Below are 26,227 nucleotides of genomic sequence, written 5' to 3'. Positions count from 1 at the left end.
ATAAGTAGCAATTTTATGACAGTAAAATACGCCAGTAATCTGGGCCAACAGTGGAAGGTATCACTAGAGTGTAACTCTCACCATGGATTAAGTTTTCACCACGCAACCAACACGAGGCGAAAAATTTCATAAAGCACGAAAATGCAATTCTACAAGACAGACATCGATCGAACCGCAAATGGCACCGGCGCGGCACAGGCAACCGACCGGATTAATTCAAGTTACGTGTACAAATAGAATCACGTCCGTCCAAGTTCGACGTTGTTGGCTTCCTGCGAAACTTGCCATGGCGCGCCAGGAGGCACAGTACGGGAGGCACGGCGACACGGTCAAAAAGTGCAAATCCTAATTGATGGCTGACAATCCGGTGTAACTGAATAGTACGATTACGTTTCGGTCAGTCTGTAGCGTAGCCACCTCTCTGCCACTTGCCGGAACGGTGGTCACATGTCAGAAATAGTCCGAAGATTTCCGCAAACATACACACAAGCCGTACAGGGCAAGAGGGAGGAAAGATCAAACATTAACTGGCCGCTGGCCAACCACACCGAGCAAGAGTGGGGTTCGTAGAAATCAATACTCAACCCACACACTGAGCTTTCGTAAGGCTAAAACCGATAACTCAGAGCCTTCGAGCTTTGGACGCGAATTAAAACTTGTCCCTTTTTCAAACGGAAGTCTCGCGTTGTGCACCAATTCCGCCCAACCGGTGAACCAGCCTGTGTGGTATATTCCTGTCAAATCCGTGTGAAGTGTGTGACAACAGGCGAAGACTAGACTTTTAATTCCTGCACTTTACCGTTCGTCCTGGTGCAAGTTGAGTGCTATGCCGGCAAAGCCGGTGAAAAGTGTCAGGAGATGAATTTTTAATACAGTCAAGAGTTCGGAGTTTGTCTTCGGCTCAACCTATCTTCGGGTTGTTCCTGGATCCGAAGGGCTGAAAGTCCAGACCGACAGCGTCAAGTGGTCTGCCAGGAGAATAAGGAAAAAAAGTTAGTAAAAGAAATAGTAAGGTAGCGGCATACGGTGCTAAAAGGTTGGAAAGACGGACGGGAGACGGACAAAAGTTTATTGAAAAAACTTTTGCTGCAAAAATTATTACCGGCAAGGGTGGAAATACGGAGAGTCATGAATATTTGATGGCTTGGCGAAAGCAACCCGTACCGGAATGCACCAGGACGAACGAAGAGGACGGCTTAATGACTTATGAAATCTGCTGAGAAGTGCTGATTTTGTTTGGATGCACTTTACGGGGACCGGAAGCGACACTGTGAACGTCAAATTGGATATCTAACGAAGTGCAACTCTCGGACGTCTACTATTATATTTACGGATGCAATAATCGATTAGCTCATTAGTTCTAAGTCTGATAATCAAATACGAAAAAATTGTTTCCATTCTGATAACACTAGTCGAACATTCGAAGAGCACCCTTTGGAAAAGCCTGAAACGCTTCTGCAAATCCGGACGCAATTAGACTCGAACTGGGCATGTGGCTGAGCAAAGAGAACCAACTTGATAAATGCAAGCCACGTCGGAGCGATTAATTGAATCATGATGATTCATTGCATGCATGCATGCAGCAGAACTTGCCACATCGGGGCTCCGCCGTCTGGTGCCAAATCGATTTGGCTACTGCCATTGAGGAACGATTTTTTCACCTCACTCCTTGTGACTCCGCTGTGTCACAAAAGCAAACTAAGGATGGACACCGCGCAGGAAGCAGACGACGTTCAGAGATCACATGAACGAACGAACCAATTGGCTCGGCAATAGACGGACGAACACCACCACCGACGCCGCCGCCCATGGACCAGCAGCAGACGGTAAAAATTAGCTTCAATTCAAACCGTAATCAAGAGTCGGACGGCGGCTGCTATCCTGTCTAGAAAATTGAGATCAGTACGTACGAGACAGGCAAAGTAAGGGGAAAGCAATCAGCAGATCGATGAATACGAAGGAAAAAAAACACTTTTTCGTCACCAAAATCGATGCGATTCAATTTTCGGCTTCGCAACAGTGACAAACTTGCTAAACTAGACTTACTAAACAAACATCCATAGAATATTTTTAAAAAAATATTTGGGTTTCGCAGTCCATGCTTAACACGTTAGCTATATGTTGCCCGACGTTTCGGTCGGTCGGTTTCGGTATTATAGACGTTATTAGGGTAGAAATGCACTTTTTTCACGCCACAACCCTAATAAAAGTAACTACGGCAATGTCGTAGTCGAACAAAATTTGATGTACCATTTGCGGTCACATGTAAAAGTAAAAGAGGACTATCCCAAGTAACAATTCTAAAACCACTTGGTTTTACTTGAGTTCTATGAAGGTTTTATTGCGGTGTTAATCATTACCTCTCGTTTTATTGTGGTATTGCGCAATGCCAAGAGGATACGAGTCAAAACACACTTATAGCTAGCTAGAAAGCCATAATAAAATTGTTAATAAAGCAAATTTATTGTGGTTGCTTATATTACCACGATAAAACTAGTTGGTTGCACCACGACTCTTACAAACTAAGTGTGGTGTAGCCGTGTAGTAATACAAAATGGAGCATTAATCAAAATTGATCTTATCGCGGTTGCTTGTGAAACCGCAATAAATCTGTTAGTGAGCTATTAAAACGGTAACACCCTGACCAAATAGTTTTTTTTCTGCTATTATGAAGAATACTAATGTTCAACACCAAAATAATTTTTTTATGCGAGGCCATATTGCCATATTGTAGTATGTTGTTTTAGCTCGCTCACAAAAATTCATCAAAGCAAAATATTTTACAGAAAGAAAGTTATTATCAATCGGTTTTCCTGTCACAGGAAGCCACTAAAATGATTTGGCTGGAAATTGAGATTGACTAACTGAATATATTTATTTTGTTAAAACAACCAGTTTTCGAAAATTGCTAAATTTCAATGGCGCGTTGATTTTATTCACCTATCCTATCAATATGCGCGATAAAATTTAATGCGCATGTGCTGCAAATGAATGCTGAATATGAATATATGGTACTACCACCTGCCTTAGCAGAACATCTGTTCATAGCAATGAGCCTATCGTGTCAAAAAGAGTTGAAGATATTCAACGATTGGTCATGCTTCCCAACTCTTGTATGAAGGGCCAAAGGGGAATTGGTCGATAAGCAACATCACTTACACGTACCAGGGATTTAGAGAATCTCCTTCCAAGGGCTAAGTCGCCTGAGTCAATCGTTGAATAAACCGTCTTAATGCAGAATGACTCCAGCAGGTGGAGAGAATAGCCCGCTCATTATCCACGATGTGTTGTTAATCGGGCCAAGATTAACCCTAGAAAGTTGACTGTTTCACACTCCCCAGGCCCACCGCTTCAAACAAGTACTCTGATGGTCCCTCCCTCTTCCCCATTCTAGTTTATTTATGAAATGTGGTATATATGGATAAAAATAGAACAATCTCACCAGCAATCCTTCGAATGGAATAGAGTTGCGTCCTTTTAGTTTCTATAAGTGCCTCTAATAATTAATTTAATTTTTTCTTCTGGTATCCAATATCCATGTGCAGTATTAACACTCGTATTGGTCAAAGTTTTATATAGGAGGAGGTGCTTCATAAGCTAAAACGAAAAAAATAATTAAAATAACTTATTTTATGCTTACCTATTAACAAGGTCGTGTGGCTCCGCCGTCTGCCCAAAACCTCGATTTTGAGATCAGGCAGCCGGGAACCACCCAGTATCGCCTCCTAGCTTGGCTGGGTATCACCTCCTATATCCTCCTAGCTTGGCTACTCAATAGAACATTACCGGGTATGGACACGTGGAGGCGCTAGGTAGGGACTTGGGATAGCTAGAGCTATATTGGACGCTCCTCATTTGCCTTCCCCATTTCATACCCATGTGCTGCAAATGAATGCTATGCTCAAAATTTTATTAGGTATTCTGTGGGATATTTTATTATGATCTCTATAAACCAAATCGATCAGAATGATCTGACAGTAAAACTTTAACTTTTTCTGTTCATGGATGTATTTTCATGTTGACAAAGCTGACGAACTGATTTAGTTTTTACCAGAGCGAAAAGCGAAAAGTTTTTTTAAATTATGGCGGCAGCTGTCCAGCAGCGAAAGCTTAATCGGCTTTATTGCTGCTTTCAGCAGTGCGTGATACGACTACTTGAGCTTATAACCTGATTCTTATGGAGGTTATGAAAACATTCTTAGCAGTGTTGAAAAATTCATAGCAGTAAAAAACTCAATGAGATTTCAAACACATGAAATTTCGACCTTGATCACAAGCGCGAAACTCACACATGTAATTCTTGGTAATGTTGGTATGCGATGTGAACCAAATTCAGCAGTGAGCATTTTGCTTAATTCTGCCACAGCTGGCAGTTCATACAACGAACCAGAGAGCAAAAGAGAATCTACCGTCAGAGAAAACATCAGCAGCGAAAAATGCAACACAAAGAGCAAAGCCTAGATGCTACATACCGTTATCGAAACTTGACCTTCTGTTTATAAACGATAGACTTCGCAGCCAGCTGTTAGAGTGCAGGACAATTGCAGGGCCAGTAGCTACGATCCTATTGACTCTAACAGCCGCTCCCAGTCGAAATTCGAACATACGACGACTAGCTTATAAGGCCTGCGTCATACCTCGAAGCCAACTGGGAGGCTGGAAAAATGCAACACACAATCATGAATTAAGATGGCAAACATTTTGACGAAATTTACATTTTTCCTTCGCGGGAATCGACATTTTCTTAACTAGAAACTAACATGCCTAATAAGAATTAGATAAACATGTAATTTAAATGTGCGTTTTAGTTTAACTTTGCGATTTATTTAGAGATTTATTCCCTCACGCTCACTCACTGCTACGTATTGCTCGAGAGAATGTCTATGCTGTTCAACAAGGAATTTGTATGTATATGTGCATAGCTCCGGGTAGCAGTTGAAGCAAAGCGGAATGTGATCAAGCGGGAAGTAATATGTATGACTTTCGTGCTTCTTGCTATGAAAACAGAAAAACTCACGCGTGATTTTTTTCTGCACAGGATCAAGCTGATTTTGATGAGTTTTGAGATTTTGAGTTTTTACCAGAACTGGTTCTGAGGAGTGGCCCACTTGGTCAGAAGGCAGTTTCACAGTGGTCACCAGAAAGTTCTGGTGGAGCTCATAGTTTTACTAGCGGTTTTATAACCACTATACGAACGTAATAAAACTTAGCATTGTTACTTAGGATGTCAAATTCCACCGGAATGTAGTGCCAAGAGTTTGCTTTGGTTTGGTCTGAGATCGCTACCTTGGGGGATTCCGGATTTGTTTGAAAAAAGTTAGGACACACAACTGTCAACTGTCACAACTCTAGGAAATATTTTGTATTTGTATGGCAGCGTTAGCCGTTCTACTTTCTGCTCAACGCGATACTTTCAACTGGCCATGACTTGACCGGAATTTGACCGTCCGGATCCAGGTGAGATATCAAAATTGGGTTGAATAGCAGGCAGGGCTGTGTACCGGCCCTGCTTCACTAAATTTCATTATTTTTGCTATATTTTGGTAGACCAAAAGCAAAGGATGAGCAGATTTGTTCTATGGTATTGACGAAATCATTTTTTTATCGCGTCTTTCCGTAACTCTTATCGAAAAAGGCAGCTCTTGATCTACTTCAACAAAACCTATGAAGACAACGAAGTGTAGGGAATGACAGAATTAAAAGAGCTTAACCAAACATGATGTGTAACTATAAAATAACGGTTTAATGGTGTGAATGGTTGAACACGCTCAACCGGAGATTGGAAACATCTTGGCAACGTCAGATTACCCAATACTAACAGAATCGTTCCCCAATCAAGCGATACCGAATACAATTGATTCCAATCCAAACGCTTCAAATCGCTGGCGATATTGCATTATTTTTAGACACGAATTGTGTCTCGCTCACGTCTATTGTAGTCAACTACCGAATGAGAAGTTTAGATAGTTTTATACCCGCAACGGAGATTTTCGTGATTCGCACCTCCCATTTTATCAGAGGCCTCCGTCCTCTTATCTTTCAGCCACTTGTACATCTGTTTTCGATAAGGTTGAAAATCTCAGGCGAGCGAGTGCGGAAAGCATAGCATCCAAAGCCTACTCCACTGACGCAAGTCTACGACAAACAACTGCTGGTACTGAGTGCATACATTCTGCTACCTACACTCAACCTCATAGCGACTTTCTGCACAACCCGCCCGCGAAGCCAAAGCTCACGAACTGTCAATAGGTCGTGAGCACGAGCGGCACACGGATTTTACTTCACTTCTTTTCTTCTTCATTTTACACCCTTGCTTACACACGCGGGTAAGTGTGCGGGTCATAGCGAGCGATGATAGGTATCAACTGTTGGGTTGCAATGACGAGTGTGAGCGATGACCGTGGCTGATAACTAAAACCACACTAGCCAAAACTTGTCGCAGTGCACGGGAACATCAGAAAAGGAATCCGAAAGACGTGCTCATGCACGTGTGTTCGTTAGAGGAAAATCGCGAGAGAAAATTGGACCACACGAATGCGGGCTTCACAACGCTACGTTTTAGTACAGTTTATAAATTTGTATAATACAAAAAAAATAAAGCTTTTTTTCTCATTTAGACATATCTACTTCTCCTCTTGATTAACTCTCCTCGGTCAGCGCCCCTTTTGTCTATAGCAACTTGTACGTCTAGATAATGAAAGAGAAACAAAAGCCTTCCTTATATTGTTGTGACCCTCCCATCTTTTCACACGCTCTTCCTCTTATCTCCCAGTCACTTGTACAACTTCTAACGGTCCAAATGCAAGATATTATTATTATTATTCCATATTTGAGAGGTTTTCAGCCTGCGGCTGGATCGCCTCTTAAATGCAAGATAATCGCTGTCACTTTAACTTATTTGGACCCCCCTTCCCCTTTTAAGCGACCACCCCCCTTTTGTCAACCCCCTGTGCTGATTCACTTATGTCAAGAAACATGTACGCCAAGTTTACTGTAGAACAGCCAAAGCGTTCCGGAGTTATGGCGCAACTCGACAATTTTTATATACGTGAATCTGTTAAAACCCCACATATTCAAAGTTGATTTAGGCCATTACAAATATTTTGTAAAGTTTTTGTCCTTCCGGTGTTCGGCCACTGAAAGGAGGGGGAAAAAAACAAAGTGAATTTTTTAATCGAGCAAAAAAACATGGTTTTTAAGAATTTTTATTTAAGGTTTAAACGTGAAAACCGAATCTATTCTTGCTTATAATATATACGTTATTATTTTCTATGTAAAAATATACGAAAAAAGACAAAAACGAAGGAAAATTTTTTTGGACGATTTTCGGAAATTTCATTGTTCGAATTTCCATTTCTGTTTCGTGCTAGAAGCGTTAATTCAACTCGGAGACTCATTTTTCGAGTTTTTGAGACTGTAAAGCACACAGACAATTGATTTTATAAAAAGAAATTTGACTCATATCCTGCAAATTATTTTTTGCCCCCCGGTTTTTCAAGCCAATTTCCAAGGGGGGTGACAAAAACTTTAAATATGATTTGCAATGGCCTTATTTGAGATAGACTAAAATCCCCTCTACCACAATAGTTCAAAATAATGGACGCAGTGGTGAGAGTACCCAACAGAAGAAGAGAAAATCCCCTCACCAATTTTTTGATATTGTGCACAGAAAACCACGTTCTTTCAAACGCAATCAACCGATTTTAATACTGCCTGCATACTAACATTTGAAAACGGCCTATTTTTAACACAAAATTTAATATAAGTGTAGAAGTTATGTAGATAGCCAGTTTCTTTTTTCACCTAAAGTTGCATTTTATTAAGTCTCAAGTCATCTAAAGAAGTGTTTTGTGAGTAATGCAAAATAAAAAAGTTATGGAGAAAAATCGCAAAATAGCAGAGTCACCCTAACTTGAATCAGAAAAAACGCCTTAATATGGAAACGGTTCGAGATAGAAGAATTCCGTCTTCTACAATATTACTCAAAATACTTCAAGCTATAAAATTGCTGAAGTGAATAACGCTCTGTCTTGTTTCGTTTTGAAAATAATTTTTGGATCCTGGTTAATGGATGACCCTTAACACCCTACAATAGCTCATGTCAAAAAAAGCGGCATCCTAAATCTCGATTTTTTTTGCTAACACGTAAATAGTCTAAAATCAACGACTACTGAGTAAACAATTTATTCCACCTAATTTGGATTTTTGGACCACAGTGCATTGGTGAATCGGCCATTAGATCTACTATGCCATTTATTATTTCATCCATTTGAGTTTCGGGCATTTGTGATTCGACTATTTGTGTTTCGATCATTCGTAATTAATCAGACTCACTCTTTATGCAATGACACATTCCATCGTTACGGGACACAATTAGCACTCATTGTTATCGTGTGAATCGCCTCCTGTTTAACCAATTTTTTGGCAAATACCTCGTAAAATGTTTGTTTAAAGAGTACTTCATTCTCCACGAGAATGCCAGGGATTTGATGAAACAGGAACCGATCTGCATAGTACACTGAGAATATAATTTCGTATTGTTTTCGAAAAAACATTCGTAAAACTATATTCGTAGCTGGTACAAATAATGTCATACCATTTAAAAACATTCGTAGGCTTATTGTTTACCGCAAATGTTGTTATTATTATATGTGAATGATTCGTATTTTTTACGAGAGCACATTCGTAGCTGTCTAGCATCAAGACCCATTTGATGCACGGTTGTTGTCTGGCATCATTATCGACGAAAACGGGATGCGAAGATTGTATGAAGAGAAAATAGACTTGTGCATTTAAGACCTTCTTGGTATGCAGTAGCTGTGGTTATGTGGTTTGCGGCGCCGTCGGCTGTTCGTAAAGAAGTATGACAAACGAGCTCAGTTCGATTCCCGATAAAATCAGCTTTTTTCATAGATAATAAAGATTTCGCTATTTTTCGATAGGTGTCGGTAATGTAGCATACTGACACCTATTGGAAAATAGTGAAATCTAGTACTATTTTTATCGACAGCCTTTTCGTGCATTCGTAAAATCTACGAACCATTTCGTAAAATGCAATAATTCGTACAATTTGCCTATCGTTCGTTATGCCTATCGTTCATTATGCCTGACGTCCATTATGCTTAATGCGTCCTTAACGTCCGTATATCTAATGGTGGAGTACACTCTCCCAAAACATACCAGTTTAATGAGCAACTTTGAGTTTTTTTGTATGACATAACGAGTTTTAAGCAGTTGTAAGCATGAAAAAATTATTCAACAAACAAATTCACAGTCGTCCGCTATCCAGTAGACATTTGCTTCAATGGTTCCAAATCATCAGCCTCGATATCAATCTAATTTTTTCCCAGTTCTCCCAAAAACTTTAATCAATTTCATTATAATCACTCAAAGCTCCATTCAAACCTCCATCCTCCGGTCGAAAAATAAAAATCTCACAACTTTAGCAGAAAGCAATTTGCGAGATCCTTCGAAAGCAATCTCCATATATCCATCGCACCGAACGAACCACCAAACGGTACTGGCGCGCTAAGAAAACATTTCTTCAGGACATTTCCATGCGCCACTTGAACAGAACAACACCGAACTGCAGCGGATGGATCGAATAAATCAACCGTGGGGGTAGGTACCGACGGTTGCGATGCGTAATCTTCGCCGGTGGTGGGTGCCCGAAGAGCGAACCGATCCACGACCGGAGGAGTTTTTATTGATTTCTTCACCACCTACGCACCAAGGGACCACGGGACTGTGCCGGCTGTCTGCCGGGATGGCGGGAAAAATTGGCAACAACTCGCCGTCGTCGTCGTCGGTGCGTTTTCCTCGCTTTTTTTTTTTCATTTCGACTTCTACCCCCAGTGAATCGCCTCGAAGCCTCGAAGCTCGGCTGCGAGTAAGCGTCACGATGGGAATACGATTTATTTATGTTTGAGTTTTTCAATCTACTTTTCACTAGCGTTGCACGGCTTTCTACCATCACGATCGACGATATATTGGATGGACTGAATGAAGCGGAAAGCCCCAAAGAGATGCCGCGTTTGGATTCTTTTTTTTTGTGTGTGTGCTTGTAAAAGGGGAGTTATTTTTCCTCGATGGGTGTTATCGATAGCGATTTGCAATCGCTTTTCGTGTTTTTCGTACGCTGCATACTGACTGGCAGTTGAGTCAAGTCTATAAATTGAACCAGTTCCACTCGCAAGTACTAAAGGCTGTGGAGATTCACGAGAGCTTTGAATAAAATGAACAGATAAAAAATCGCTCGTCTGCGTTACGCTGACCGGTTCTCGAGCATGGTTGAGGCAATCGGAGAGCACATAGAATAAAAATATCAACCGAGATTTTCAAAGTTTTTATGCAAAATGGGATATAAGCATAAATGCCCCTTCATCAGTCAACGCAGTTGAATGTAATTTAGTAATTAAAAGCTATCTATCTGCGCTCACGATTTCTTTTTCGGATTAGTGAACATCGTTAATACTAAAATAATTAATTAGCTTCATTGAATTAATTGTACGTGACGCGGCACTCGTTTCGATTGCTTTGAGTGGCCATTAATTATCAACGGAATGGAAACTGAACTGTCGCTGTATGAATCAATTGATGGTAAAGTGTTCTATGAGAAGGACGAAGATCTCTAAGTACAATTTGCCACTCGTGATGACCCTGGCGGCGACAGAGTAGGTGTGGCTATAATTATTGGAGGAGGTGTTTAGTGTTAAAGAGGCTTGCGACCGACAGAATGCTTTACGTAATTGTTTTAGTTGAACTACAAACTTTCACGTCAAATTTCGCATTGCACTGCACCGAACTGCGATCGCAGTAAAATAGAAATGTAACAAATTTTGCGCTACGCATTGATTCCACAGTTTACAGACAAATACACTCGCCCTCACACGATGCAGTGCCGATGGTATTATCGATCCCGCAAAACCTGGTGCATAGCATCCCAAAACGAGCGCAGTGGTGCATGCTATTCGTTCCATCAGTAGTGGAAGAGGGCACGAATAAATATTCCATCGTGTGTATTTGCTAGTACGATTGTCTAATAAATGGTGAGTGTTGCCTCATTGCTCGCACAATCGATTTGTATCAGAAACAGTGCCATCATATTCAGCAAGCGGTTCGTTTCGGTAGTTCTGTGTATCTCTGATTTTCCAAAAAAAAAGGTACTGACAACCTTTTTCACACATGATTTAACCAGCTTACATGTTTCCCAGTGTCAGTTCAAAACCTTCTAACTAACGTACCACAGGGTGGTCAAGCAAGCCCGTTTCTACTCGAAGTCAAACTGAGCGAATTGATCTGTCCGCACTGTCAAGTGGATCGAATTATTTTGACAATGCCCTTTTTTACGCGTTGCAGCATAGTGCGACGTGGTTTCATGGCCTGTACTGCGAGAGAGAACGAGAGTGGCTCAAAACTTCCCCGCTGTCGGCTTGAGTGGTCTTTGAACGTGTTTCGAATTTCCCACTGTCGTGGTCGTCACCATCGTCCTCGTCGTTGTCGTTGTCGTTCCTGCCGCCGGCTGCCTACCTGATGGTACCGTTCATCAAATCATGCATTATATTTCAATTTGTTTCGGCTTTGTTCTTGCCTACACCGCTGGTGTACGTCGACGTAACTCTCAATGCATTCTGACACCCGATTCCCGGTGGTGCTTCTGATCCGGGTCGCTCGAACCAGGCCACGGAAGAAGGAATGCATTTCTGCATACGACAACAGCTGCTGTTGGTTCTGTTGAATGCAACGGAAATCGAATGCGCACAATAATGCACATATGTGCTGGAGTTGTTTATTTGCATACACATGCACTTTGTGCGCCTGATTAAATTCAGTCCTACGAATCAAGCAGCAACAAAAAACTAGCCGACCGAATGTTCCTACGCTTCTAACCGAAACCTTTTTTTTTTTTGTTTAATCCACAGGACGGTGGCCGAGGGCACCTGGAAGGATTGGCGTCGGTCTACTGCGAGATGCTGCTGGCGCCGTTCGGCGAGGTGCTCGCCGCTCTGGAAGATGCCCGGCTGCGGGTGTGGTCCGAGCGGAGTCCGCACAGTTCTTCCGGCGGTAGTGGGGTGCATCGGGCTGGCCACCGGGGGAACTCTTGTCACGGAGGACTGCCCAACAGTCACAGCCAGCCGATATACGTTCCAGGAAAGTACTCGGTAAGTTCGTTGCCCGACGTTAGCCGCGGCAAACCAAATTCCGTTATTGCATTATTTGCACTCCTCACTACCGTCGAACAGGCCCGCAGGGAAATATGCTGTTAAGTGTGAAGATTATGCCGATTTTAATACATTTTATGCGGGCTGTCGTACCCCTGCAAGCGGAATTAATTTCCCTCGGTGGTCTTTAACCGATTGCGATCGACGGGCGGAAGTGTTTCGAAATTAGCGCGCAATTTTTGCTGCGATGAACCCGAACTCAGAGGGTTCACTTTAAAGCCTTATTACATTCATAGCTTAAACATGAAAAGAAGATTTTTTCGAATTTTTTTTTGCTCAATGTTTCATAAATTTTGTGCAATGAAAGTTTAATTTAGTTGAAATAGTCCAAATTTAGATCGGAGTCACCCAACCAATCATTGCCATGTACAATTAACAGCTTATTGTTAAACAATAAACAATAAATAGAAAACAATTAACATTAAACGAACAAATAACAAAAATCAAACAACAACAAAAACAATAAACAACAAAAATAAACAATGAACAATAAATGGACAACAAACAATGGAGAGTAGACAATGGACAATGGATAGTGGACAATGGACAATTGACAATTGACATTAAACAATGGACAATGGAGAATGTAAAATGGACAATAGACAATGGACGATGGACAATAAACTATATACAATAGACAATAAACAACAAACAGTGGACAATGGATAAAGGACAACGCAAATGGACAATTGACAATGGATAATGTTCAATAAACCACAAACAATGGACAATCGATTATGGACAAAGGGACGATAGGCAATGGGCAATAAATAATAGACAATAAAAAATAAACAAAAACATAATCTGAACAAAATGGGACTATCGCCAATCGATTCCTTGCATTTTTTTGCATAGGAATAGATATCTTGGGAGATTCCAAACTAGCAGCTTGTGTAATGGAGAGAAAAATGGGCCATGAAAAGAGAAAATAGGAACAGAAGAAAACGAGAGAAAAACGGATGACGACGCAAAAAAGAGAAGACTAGACTGAAAAAGAGAGAGAACAGAAGAGAGAAGAAGCAAAATATGAGAAAAGAAGGAAAAGTGATTAATAAAACGAGAAAATAAATTAGTACATGATATTGTACAACCGATCTTCCAAAAATAGCAAATCATGTAAGTTTACCTAATTAAGATTTGAACTCGATTATAACAATCAATTTACCATGAATACAATAAACTTAAAAAAATTGAACATAAAGGAGAGAAAACGGAACAAAAAAGGAAAAAACGACATCGAAAAGGAAGAAAAGAAAATTGCGAATCGACAATTTAAAATGAAGGAAATTGGAAATAAACAATAAAAACGGGATAAATCGAAAAACAGAACGTTCAGAAAAGGAGGATATTATAATAGGGAGAATGAAACTTATTGAAAAGGATTGGGGCGAACCAAAAAGCCCCATTGAATGGGGTTGAAAGCCCCATTAAAAATAGTTAATAAACTAAATACCCGAGCAAGGATTGACAACAAAAGTATATCAAAATTATTACATATTCTGCTCTTCATATCAAATAGAAAACATGTTTTGTTACCAACTCAAAATGGTACTTATGATATATCAGACTTTGCTATCATTTTGCTTTCATTTTTATTGAAAGAAAATGTATTGGTAGATTCTATATATGATGTAAATAAACCTTAAATATTTAAATCAATCTATTCTCACTTAAATTTTTTTCTAGTAAAATGGTTGGTTCAAATTATATGATGATAGCAAAATGATGTTGATATGATAGTAAAATGATAACTAATTCTTTTTTCCTATTAATATTGTGTAACAGCAAGATAAGTATTCCTTTTGATATTTTTGATAGCAAAAGTAGTATTCAATTTAATTTCACGGCGTGGAATTTTTGCAATCAGTTTTGATATTTCAACCGCTAAGTCGACCAAAATGAAATCACACCGAGTATTCAAAATCCGTTACATCAAGATATCAAATTTTGTTTTCAATTTGCCCTAAAACCCTGCTCGGGTAAACATTGAAAAAGAGTTAAATCTAGTCTAGAAAATCGGGCCTGAAAATGAAAAAAACACTTGGAATAGAAAAGAGAAAATCAAAAGGAAAACGGGACAGAAAGAGAAGAGAAAGGGAAAGCAGCTGGCAGAAAAAAAATGAAAAAATGAGAAAGAAAATAGAATGGAAAAAACGTGAAAAAGAAGAGGGAAATAAAACAGAAAACAAAAGAAACTAAAAGGGAAACGAAGAACAACGAGAGCAAAATAAGAAATTCGACGAATGACACGAGGAAAACGAGAAAAAGAGGTCTAACGGGATGTAAAGAGAAAAGGATTGGACATAATGCAGATGGGATGGAAAAATGGGACAAAAAAGAAGAAAAAACAGGAAAAACGAACCAACGAAAAGTGTAAAACCGTAGACGAAAAACGGTAGATACACTCGGGAAGCCAAAAACTTGACAGAAAAGAAGAAAAACGGAGCACCTAAAAGAGGTAAAACGGAACAATACAAACGGTAAATACAGAATTGTAAAACAAACAAGCAAAATCAGAACTGGAAAATGTGAAAAATGGTATAGAGAAAAGTAAAGGTGAAGCAGCTTGCAGAAAAAACGACTTGGAGAACTAGGAATTATTCTAAATCGAGGGCAAACGGTACAAAAAAAAGAAAAACGCCTAAAGAAAAAGAGGGAAGACGAGACAAAAAATGGAAAATGGAACCGAAAACAAGAGAAACCAAAAGGGAAAAGAAGAATAGCGAGAGAGAGAAAGGAAGGAAAATGAAACATGAAAACAAAACAAACTAAAAGGAAAAGAAGAATAACGAGATAGAAATAAGAAAACCGACGGAGGAAGCGAGGAAAGCGGAAAAAAGAGGTCAAACGGGATGAGAAAGGAAAAGGTTTGGATAAAAAACAGATGGGATCGGAAAATGAGACAAAAAAGGAGGAAAAGACGAAAAAAGCGAGTTATGGAAAAGGAAATACGAAGTGCAAAGGGAAAAAAGAGAACTAGAAACAGAATTAACGTGACAAAAAAAACAGAGAAAACCGAGTACCTAAAACAGGAAAAACGGAACATCAAAGAAAAACTTTAGATTTAATCGCCTTTTCAAGACTTCTTCTTTATCAACAAAATTACAGCCGGCTGCTAGAGTCCTGACTGTCACTGACTGCAAGCACCACCGAGCCGAGATTCGAACATACGATGACTGGCTTGTTAGACCAGCATCGTATCTCGACTGGGCTAACTGGCCGGTCAAACGGCATCAGACGAAGATGAAATACGAGAGGAGGAGACGAAGAGAGTTAGAAAAAAACGAAACTGGAAACAAAACATGAAAAAGAAAGAGAAGACAAAAAACGCAAAAGAAACTTATAACAAAATAACTAAAAATAAGAAAAAAATCGAAAACGAAACGAAGAAAAACGGAACAATGTAAAAGAAAACTCGAGACAAAAAAAAGAAAAAAAAACGGAAGAAAACGGAAGGAAAAAGTAGAATGTGATAGTAAAAACCAAGAAAACTTAAAAGAAATAAAAGGAATAGAAAAGAAAAAAACCGAAAAGAAGAAAACGGGAGAAGAAAAGTATAAGTGTAAAAAGAGGAAATCGAAGACAAAAGATATAAACGGGATAAAACGAAAAACAGAACAGTAAAGGAGGGAAAGCAGGATATAGTAAGAGATAGCATAAAATTTACCAAAACAAAAAACTAGAAAAGAGGTTAACAAAACAGAAAACAAAAAACTTGTCTAAAGCTGAAAATGAAATGAAAGAAAAAACACTTATGGAACAGGAAAGAAAAAAACAGGAGGAAAACAAGAACGAAAGGGAAGAAAAAATTAACTAGACTACAAGAGACAGAGAAAGTAGCTTGCAGAAAAATAGAAAAAAAGAAAGGAAAGACGGAACAGAAACCAACAGGCAAAAATGGAATACCGAGTAAAAAGAGAACGGGAAGGTAACAGGCAGAAAAAATGAGAAGGGAAAATAGAACAGAAAAAACGCAAAAAAGAAAAGGGAAATAAAACAGGAATCAAAAGAGAAAAGAAGAATAAGGCCATTGCAAATTATTTTTAAAGTTTTTGTCAAGCGCCTCCCTCTCCCCCACTTTGAAATTGGCATGAAAAATCGGGGGCCAAAAAAATAATTTGTGGGATATAAGTTAAATTTTTTTATAAAATCAATTGTCTGTGGGCCCTACAGCCTAAAACACTCGAAAAATGAGTATTACGCTTCTAACATGGAACAGAAATGAAAATTTCGAACAACGGAATTTCCGAAAATCGGCAAAAAAATTTTTAATTCGATTTTGTCCTTTCGTATGTTCTGCATGGAAAATAATAACGTATATATAAAAAGCAAGAATAGATTCAGTTTTCACGTTTAAACTTTAAGTCAAAAACGCTAAAAACGCAGTGTTTTTTTTGCTCGAGCTCTTTGTTTTTTTTCTACCCCACCCCCCAGTTGGCCAACACCGCAAGGACAAAAACCTTTTTTTAATATTTGTTACGGGCCTAACTAGATAGAAATAAGAAAGCGGAGGAAACGTGGTAAGCGGGAAAAAGGTCAAACGAGATAAAGAAGGATGGGACAGAAAAAGAAGAAAAGAAAAATCGGAAAAACGCAAAAAGACAGGAAGATGAAAAACGGGAGACGAAAAAAAATCTAAAGAGCAAAGGAAAAAAAGGAAAAACAGAACTGAAAATTTCACGGGACGGTAAAAGATAAAGACGAAGCAGTTAGCAGGAAAAATTTTAAAAACCAGCAATAATGGGACAAATAGTGAACAGACGGGACAGAAAAAGTAAAAACGCAACGAAAAAGAGGAAAAACGATACAAGAAATAGAAAATGGAACAGAAATTAAGAGAAACCGAGTCTTTTTTTAGTGAGAGAGAAATAAAAAAAACCGACCGAGGAAAAGAGTAAAACGTGAAAAGGAGTCAAACGAGATATAAAAAAGAAAAGGATTGGACAATGTATGGGAAAATGGGACAAAAAAAAGGGGAGGAAACCGGAAAAATGAACAACAGAAAATGTTAAAACTGTAGAGAAAAAGACGAAAAAAGGGAGATAAAATCCATAGAGCAAAGGGAAAAGAAAAATTTCCAAAAACAGAATTAACGTGACGGAAAAGAAGAACGGAAAAAACAGAGCATCTAAAAGAGGAAAAACGGAACAGACGAACTTACAAAACAGAACAGAAAAAGAAATACAAAAGGAAGAACAGTTTTGAACAGGGTGAAAAACTGGACATGAGAAGAGAAAGACTAAGCAGCTGGCAGGAAAACGAGTTCAAAAACGAGAAAAAATGAAACAAATATAGTGAATGCAAGATAGAAAAAAAACAAGAACAGGAATAAAACAGGAAATGGAACAGAAAATAGGAGAAACCGAAAAGAAGAATAGAGAGAGAAATAAGAAAACTGGCGAAGGAAACGAAAAAACGTAAAAAAAGGCGAAACGGGATATAAAAGGAGAAAGATGGAACAAGATGATAAAAGGATGGGAAAATAAACAGAAAAAGAAGAGAAGAAAAAAGGAATAACGAACAAAAAAAACTAAAACTGTAGAGAATTTCGTCTTTCGGGAGATAAAAAAGAAATTCGGAGAGCAAAAGGAAAAAAGGAACCAAAACCAGAATTACGCAGCAAAAAAGAAGAAAAAATGGCGCATCTAAAAGAAGGAAAACGGAACAGATGGACTTATAGAACGGTACACAAAAGAGAAAAATAAAAGGAAATTCAGAAAAGAAAGGATGAAAAACGGGAAAAAGAAAAGAAAAATACTAACGAGCTGACAGAAAAAAAACGAGATCGAAAACGAGGAAAAATGAGACAACTAGAGGTAAAATTAGACAGGAAATGGAAAATGGAACAGAAAACAAGAAAAATCGGAAAGGAAAAGAAGACTAGCGAGCAGTAAGAAAACCGTCGGAAGATAAGAGCCGGAAGAAAACGTGAAAAAGAGGTCGCACGTTACATAAAAGGAGAAAGATGGGACAAAATGGCAATGAGTGGAAAAATGAGACAGGAAAAGAAGGAAAAAACAGGAAAAACGAGCCAAAGAAAAAGCTAAATCTGCAGGGGACAAGTTGAATAACGGCAGATGAAAAAGAAAATCCAGAGAGTACAGGGAAAATAGGGAGCCAAGCACAGAATTAACGTGACAAAAAAATAAAACAACCTAAAGCAACTAAAATAGGAAAGACGCAATAGCAAAGTGAAGCTTGGGAACGACTTGACTCTTCTTTTTCGACAGAGTTCGCAGCTAGCTGTTAGAGTACATGACAATTACGGGGTTTGCGCAATGGTTCCACTGACTACCTAGCATTGGTATGTATGTACATACGGCGCCAACCGAGAGAGTGTGGGTTAGAGTCCCACTTACCAATTAAACTACGCAATATATTTTTGGCCTCATTTCGAAGTATCGCCGTTTCATCCTGTCTACCATTCTCCTCACCAAACGCTCCTTTACTTTAATAAAATAGTTTACGTTAGACCGCGAAAAAGTCAGAGACAAGTAAAACAAAAAAGGCACGTTAGTGCAGAGCTACGACGATAAGTTTGCGGGGTTCAAGCTGTTCAAGCAGCATCCGGTCGCCACCTGCCGTTCTTGTTTCGTCAGCAAGGTCGATACCGAATATTCCGATCCGTATATGCATGAATGTTTGTAGCAGTTGGTTTTGATAGGTTACTTTATCAGGGCCACGCTACCGAGTCTCGTGATGGGACTGCCATCTTAGCGTTAGTGTCGAAACACCACGTTTCTTAATTCAGCCGCCCGCTCCGGATCAGACACTGTCGTAAGCCGCTCCTAACCCGGAATATAACTGCCCACTTGGTTGGATCGTCAAGCTATCAAAAGCCGAAATTGTCATGAGAACAGACGCTCAAAGCTAACGAGCGTTCACAGGAGTGCCTCCCTTCCTGTCGATATACTACCTTCGTTTCCTCTAGGGTTGGTTAACCGACCTCCGCTAAGGTTGCTCGTATTTTAGCAGGTACCACGAGGCGGTAGGGGGAGAAGTTGCTGGATAAGAGGCTAAGAACCACTGTGGGGTTCAGTATTTGATAAGTTTGAAGATCGAAATCAAAACGGTAGGATCATGAAATGAAAATTTTACTTTTCACTTTAGATTCTTGCATCACCTGAATTCTGGAAACCTAACCACAACGTTAATTTGACATGAAACCTGCTCGTTATCGTAAGATAAGCCGGTTGAAAGCCTTCGCTTTAGTGCATTTATCGCTTCGAGCAGCGTTTTAATATAGTTTAATAGTTATACGATAGTTGCTATTTCATCAAACGACCTTTCCATCTGAGTGTCTTTATAATCGATACACCATAGCATAGTCAAAGTTTTCAGTAAACGAAACTTATACGCAGATATTGAATTCATACAACTTCGCCGCAAGCCATCTTTGCGCTGCTGTCGCTCTTATCGGTGCCGACTGGTACCGCTAGCTATTCAGTCATTCACATATAGGTACCTATGTAGGATCAAACAGATCCTCGAAACAGGAAAACACCGAAGAACAACAGCAGCGCCCTCCCCTCCGGCTACGCCAGCCCGAGTAACGATGGCACCGACATTTCGGTACGATAAAAACAGCAAACACAAAGTACACGGCGAACATTTAATTGCTATAATTAAATTGCAAATAAATATATAAAACATAGGGCAGGGATTAAACTTATTTACCACTCGTTAGAGCCCTTCGGAAAACGTATCTTGGCTTGAATTGGGATAAACGTGAATGGTAAGGAAACAAAGAAATTGGAATTTCAGAAGCATTTTCCAGAAGATCAGCCGTCGCTTCGATGTAATTTTAAAGAAGTGCGCGTTTTGATTTATCTACCGTGGTTTTAATACGAACTAATCTAATGGGATAAGCCTATCCCCGCTCGGTACCCCACCCGCATATCCCTCGAACTAGCTGGACATCTCTCGACAGGGTTTCTAATGTGTTTTATTCTTTCCACTCTTTGCAGCCATCCAGCTGTCTGTCCGATAAGGAGGAGGACGAAATTTATGGCTTCGGCTACGGTGTATTTGCCCCGAGGGTGGCCAGAACGACACTGCAGCAGCACCAGCAACAACAGCAACAGTCCCAGCAAAACCAACAGCAACAATCACAAACCTCCACCAATGTACCTGCGAACAGTGCTGCCGTACAGCAAAGGTAAGTGTAAGAGTGTGCAATCATTGGGGTGGGTGTGGGTTAAGAGGAATGCTCCGTGGGGCTGCCGGCCGTCGTCGGTGGGTTTGTCAGCTGTCTGATGTCGGAGCATGTGAAGTAACCCCGGTTCGGTTTGCTAGCATGCATAGGTCATCGAGCCCCGACGGGGTGTCGTGAACGTTTTCAGAGCTCCTATTTGGACCTATTTCAGCCTGATTGATAGAAGCACAGCCGTGGCGGAGGGCAAAAAATAACTAAATAAATAAATAAAGCAACGCACGCTGGCTGGCCAGACGTTTGTTTTTATTTTATCAAAATATTCGCCTACGGTTAGGACACTTTTCATGTGGCCAGATTTAGTATCGTGAAGCCAGTGGAAACGTTCATTCACGCTTTCCGACGTTCAGTTTAGGCGCGAGCGCTGGCTTATGGTTCCATTCTTAACCATGTTGCTGCACTGGCTACCGTGAAACATCGATAAATTTTCCCTCGGTTGATCACTTTTTGTCCTTTGGTTCTTAATTTATAGCTTTGGCCTTCCTCTGGGTTCCCCTTGCAACTGTCCACAATCAATGGTGTTTGGTGCTTCGGTGTGTTAGAGAAACCAGTTGAGCAGCCCGCTGGTATGCGAACGAAGAATTGGCCAATCGCAACGGATTCGCGACAATGTGAAAATGTGCGAGGATTCTCCGCTTACCGTTCTCCACGGGATTGCTTCCGGCAAGGCGCAAAATTCCACAAGTCAGCAGCCAATTTGGTTTATGTAAACGTACACAGACACGCACATACATACATCCACAGAGAACACAATTCGGAAAAGCCATTGAATAAACAGCCAATGAAGCCACACCGATTGGCCATTAGCAGCTGCTCCCGCTTCTCGTCTTCGTATCCGGCCGCTTCCCGTGCCGTGTGCCATTTGCCCAGAATTCAGACCGCGTATCACGGATTATGGGACCATTTCGCACTTCTTTTTTTCCGTCTGGCTTGGGCCGGTATCGATTATACTGCAATAAATTATTCATATTTTATTAATGTGAGCATGTTTTATCGTAAAAATATTGTTATTGTTTAAGCGGTTGTCACCCGGTTTGGAGGGAGAAAAATACAGCGACAGCCATCTACCCGACTGGCTGATTATGCGGTAAATCCGGTGGACGTTTCTGCTGAGCGATGATCGATCCAATGATTGTTTCTTTTTTGCGAGCTTCTGGTCTACATTAAAGTTTCGGCAAGTTCTGTATCGTTTTGCATGAAAGTACGCGTAGTACGATTTACAAGAACAACACAGTTTTGGTGCTGGTCATAATTATTGATATTTAATTGAAATCAATGTGTCTTTTCGATTGAAAATAACAAATCTTCTCAAATAGAAGTTTTTTTCTTTCTTTTTTTTAACGACGTATAGCAGTCGGCCTAACTTTTCTGTTGGGGAAGAATGGTGTAATTAGTTAAGCAACACGCTCAACTAGGGCAGATTGGGAGCTGTGAGTTCGCCTCTCCTCTTCGCTAAATCTATATGTTTGGCCTAATACAAAGAATTTTCAGTTTGCCTGAATCTACATTTCTCGCATTAAGCATTTATTCTTCCCCAACAAAAAAGTTAGTTAAACATAAAAGTCTAAAAAGTAATGTTATTCGTTACGCTGTTCTAGCGGGTATAATTCTTGTAGAAAAGCGGACCAATGATTTCACCGGCCCGCAAGGGTTACCGAATAGTGACTTTTTCAGTATACAACAGTATTTCGACAATGGCAGAAAAGAGGTGTCTGATGATGTATGAATTGGAAAATTTGGATAATAGACCAAAAATATATTGGGTTGTGCAATAGCAGGTGGAGCTCGCCCCTTTTTCTTCCTTTTTTCTTGAGTGGCTTGCCGTCCTAAGACAAAGCCTGTTGAACAAGGTTTCTCCATGTAACTCGGTTGTTGGCTACCGCTCTTCGATTCCTCGGACACCGAGTACTCTCCGCCAGATCTCGCTCCACCTGGCCTAATCATTTTGCTCTCTGTGCTCCTGATCGTCTTGTTTCTACCGGATTTGAGGCAAACATCAGGGCCTCTGCAGGGTAGTTCCAGGGTAGTGCAGCTTTGAAGTCAACGAACAAATGGTGCGTGAGAGGGGTCAGTCCCGGCGTAGTAGTTAGCATTCACGCCTCTCACGCCGAGGACCCGGGTTCAAATCCCAATCCCGCAGAAGTCACGAATTACATAAGCTGTTAAAGTGACTATAATCTAAAAAAAAAATGGTGTGTGAGAACTCTGTATTCACGGCCCTTTAGGAGGATCTGCCCCAATGTAAATATTGGATCCGCTGTAGACCGACCTCCGACGGCTTAACAAGTTCCCACAAATTTGTTCGCAATTGGTGATAGTCGACGGAAAACGATTGGAGACAGCACTTTAAAGGCGGCATTGAGAACGGTGATCGCTCGATAGTTCTCACAGTCCAACTTGTTGCCCTTTTTAAAGATCGGGCAGATAACCCCATCTCTTCACTCCTCCGGTAGCTGTTCCGTATCCCAAATTCTAACAATTAGCCGGTGCATACAAACGGCCTGCTTTTCTGGTCCCATTTTAACAAGCTCCACTGCGATGCTATCTTTTCCAGCTGAGGCTCGCACCTACGCACTTTCGATTGGTACCTGCATGTTTTACTTTACTGAACTACTGCCGCCCGTTATTAGGTATTCTAATACCTATTTGTGTCTTATTCTCTCAATTCTATCATTCCCGTATACGAACCACACACTTCTATGCGACGATACGATTTTTGTATGACTGCTCTTTGTTTCTACCGCCGAGAAAATAGACTGTTATCTACTCGTTTAGTGCGATAGAAGCAAGCAGTGCATTGCCGGCAGTCGCTCCGGCAAGTCTCGTTATTAAAACCACCACGAGGCGTGTTTTTTTTCTTTTTATTTACTCGTATATCACTCTATACGCGGTCATAATGGGCGGCTGTAGTTTAGTGAATAAAATATTCAAGTGCCAAGCGAAAGAGCGTGGGTGCTGGGAGCCCCAGCTGCTGCACAACCCAGTATATTTTTAGTCTTTACATTCTTCACAACAAGCACTTCCTCCTTTTCCAAAATAGGTAACGTCATGACCGAGTAAATAAAAAGGAAAAAAAAACAATAATTAATGCATGATAGCCTCTTCTCAGTTTTCCAGCCAACCAACCAAACTTGCCCTTGTGGCTACTAAAACTTGATCACGATTACCAAAGATTACTTAAGGTTATCATGGATTGCTATACTGCTATACTATACTATTGATTCCCTAATTAGGCCATTACAAATATTTTATAAAGTTTTTGTCCTTCCGGTGTTCGGCCACACGGGGGGGCGAAAAAAACAAAGTGAATTTTTTAATCGAGCAAAAAAAAACATGGATTCTAAGAATTTTTATTTAAGGTTTAAACGTGAAAACCGAATCTATTCTTGCTTATAATATATACGTTATTATTTTCTATGCAAAAATATACGAAAAAAGACAAAAATGAAGGAAAATTTTTTTGGACGATTTCCGGAAATTCCATTTCTGTTTCGTGCTAGAAGCGTTAATTCAACTCGGAGACTCATTTCTCGAGTTTTTCAGACTGTAGAGCCCACAGACAATTGATTTTATAAAAAGAAATTTGACTCATATCCTACAAATTATTTTTTTGCCCCCAGATTTTTCAAGCCAAATTCCCAGGGGGGGGGGGGGTGACAAAAACTTTAAATATGATTTGCAATGACCTTATTTCGATAATAATTACAAAATTAATCTCTGATTACTACGCACTTATACGTCTGACGGGAAACCCCTTGATCATTTCGGCAAATAAAAATAAATGCCAAAGCCGAAGAAGAAAATTATCGTGGAGTTGCTATACAATCAGCTGTTCCGAAACTCTTTTAATCGTTAGTTTACCTGTTTTATCATCAGCTTTACGACAATGTAGTCGGACGTATTTCTTCTGTGTAACGCGGATTCTTAAAGAAGAAATCAGTTGTTACAAACCTACGTGAGCTCATCTCAATGGTTATGCGGAACGCATTTCAAAAGGTTTTCAAGTGGACTGCATATATACTGACATGAGCAAAGCGCCTGATGCCGTTAGCAATAATAGTATCTTGGGGGCAGTTGAAGAGGTTGACGTTGAAGGTCCGTTGAACAACTGCTTGATATCGTATCTAAAGCATAGAGTATTTGTTAAAATTCTTGGCAACAAATCTTACTCATTTATCGTACATTCTCAAGTATCACCAGGTAGTCACTTAGGACCGTTATGGTTAGTGATTCTAATGAACAAATTGCCTGATGATATCACCCACGCAACCAGGGATGATTCCTCCTCAGAATAACAAAAGAGAAGAGAAAAATTCACACTTTACTCAGTCGCGATTTATGTTGCTCCGTTTTGTTTGAACTTTTCTCTTTTTTACTGTTCGCGATTGCTCAGCAACCTGCTCATTGTTCGTCTCATTGAGGAATAAACAGAGCAACAAAGTGTTAATACACTTTTTGGCTACCCATGATATGGCACAAAAAAACTGTTTAGACTTCTCTCAGAGGCAACAGTGCAAAAATGTTGCATATGACGATGGTGGATGATAGATATGGCAACAATGTAATTCCGTGCCGTTGCTTGCTGCAGTACGAGCGATTTCGGAAGTTTCTCATTTTTCGCACAATGAGAATCTAAAGTTTGTTTATATTTCTCTTTATTTTTGGTCTGTTTCTCATTGCGTGGATGTATTTCTCATTTGTGGCAGCAGTTCTGCTCATTGTGTTGAATGAAAAAAGTTGCACTTTTTGCACAATGAGTGAGGAAATGGCAAGCCTGCACGCAAGAATTCTAATTTACACAGACGATGTAAAAATCTTTCTTCTTTAGCTCGACCTAGCGCATGTAGGAAGGTACTGGGAAACCCGTAGATTAAAAGTAAATACAGACAAGTGCTCAGTCTGTAGACTGACAAGACTCACGACATTCACCAGAAAAGTTAGCCCCGTGATCTTTAATTACGTTTACCGGAGTATAGTAGTGCCGCGTACAGAATATGTTCGTGACCTGGGTGTAACATTCGACTGGATGTTCTTCTTCAATAGACACATTGATAATGTAGTCAAGGATAGCTTGAAACCCTTAGAAGCTTTGGCCGTGACCTCAATGATCCTCATACTATATTGGCAATCTACAAAGCAAAAGTGGACTTCGCTAGCGTAATATGGCGCCCGCAGTACGTGAATCACATTCAGCGCGTAAAAGGAATCCAGAAGAGGGAATGGTTAAATTTGCTCTTAGAAATCTCCGATGGAACGGAGAACAGTTACCCCCTTATCAGGATCTGTGTTGTCTGGTAGACCTTGACTCGGCCCTCTCGAAGCGTAAGGCAGCCGACATTGTGTTCTTCACGAATATTCTTGCAGAATGAACTGTGAGCCAACCTCTCCAACCAGCCGATTAATACTAAACTATAGTCCAGTCCCGCTACGGCGAAAGAGAACCTTCGAGCCGCCGTTGCGGACTAGAAACTACTCACAGAATTCATCCAACTTCCCGCTTCATGAATACCTACAATGCACTTCAGGAAATTTTCAAAGGCTGATATGCGCCCAGACACAATTGTTTATTGTTTATATATATTGTTTATTTATTGTTAATACAGCAATCCCCCCAATAGGAACGCTAATAGGGACCGCCTCAATGGAAACGTTCTTAATGGAGTCTACGTAACCTATGGCAATTGACTTAATTGGTTCCAACATGGAATAACTCGTGATCCTTACCGTGTAGAACAATGGTGTCTTCGACAAAGTTATTCAGCGGACCAAGAGTTTTTCGTTGGATTGTAGTATT

The 26,227-nt window shown here is 40.2% G+C and overlaps 1 protein-coding gene across 1 annotated transcript in view; it reads left to right on the top strand.

The window, feature by feature from the left end:
- Positions 1–26,227, top strand: part of LOC128738627 (uncharacterized) — a 420,925-nt gene that overhangs the window by 287,593 nt on the left and 107,105 nt on the right. The window contains exons 3-4 of the mRNA XM_053833956.1: positions 11,922–12,161; positions 20,189–20,379. Of these exons, the coding sequence (XP_053689931.1) occupies positions 11,922–12,161; positions 20,189–20,379 (431 nt within the window). The remainder of the gene's footprint in view (positions 1–11,921; positions 12,162–20,188; positions 20,380–26,227) is intronic.

Source organism: Sabethes cyaneus, chromosome 1 (assembly GCF_943734655.1).
Source record: "Sabethes cyaneus chromosome 1, idSabCyanKW18_F2, whole genome shotgun sequence".
In the NCBI taxonomy this organism is placed as follows: domain Eukaryota; kingdom Metazoa; phylum Arthropoda; class Insecta; order Diptera; family Culicidae; genus Sabethes; species Sabethes cyaneus.
The sequence above is the reverse complement of the archived record's forward strand: the minus strand, read 5'-3'. Positions and strand labels throughout refer to the sequence as shown.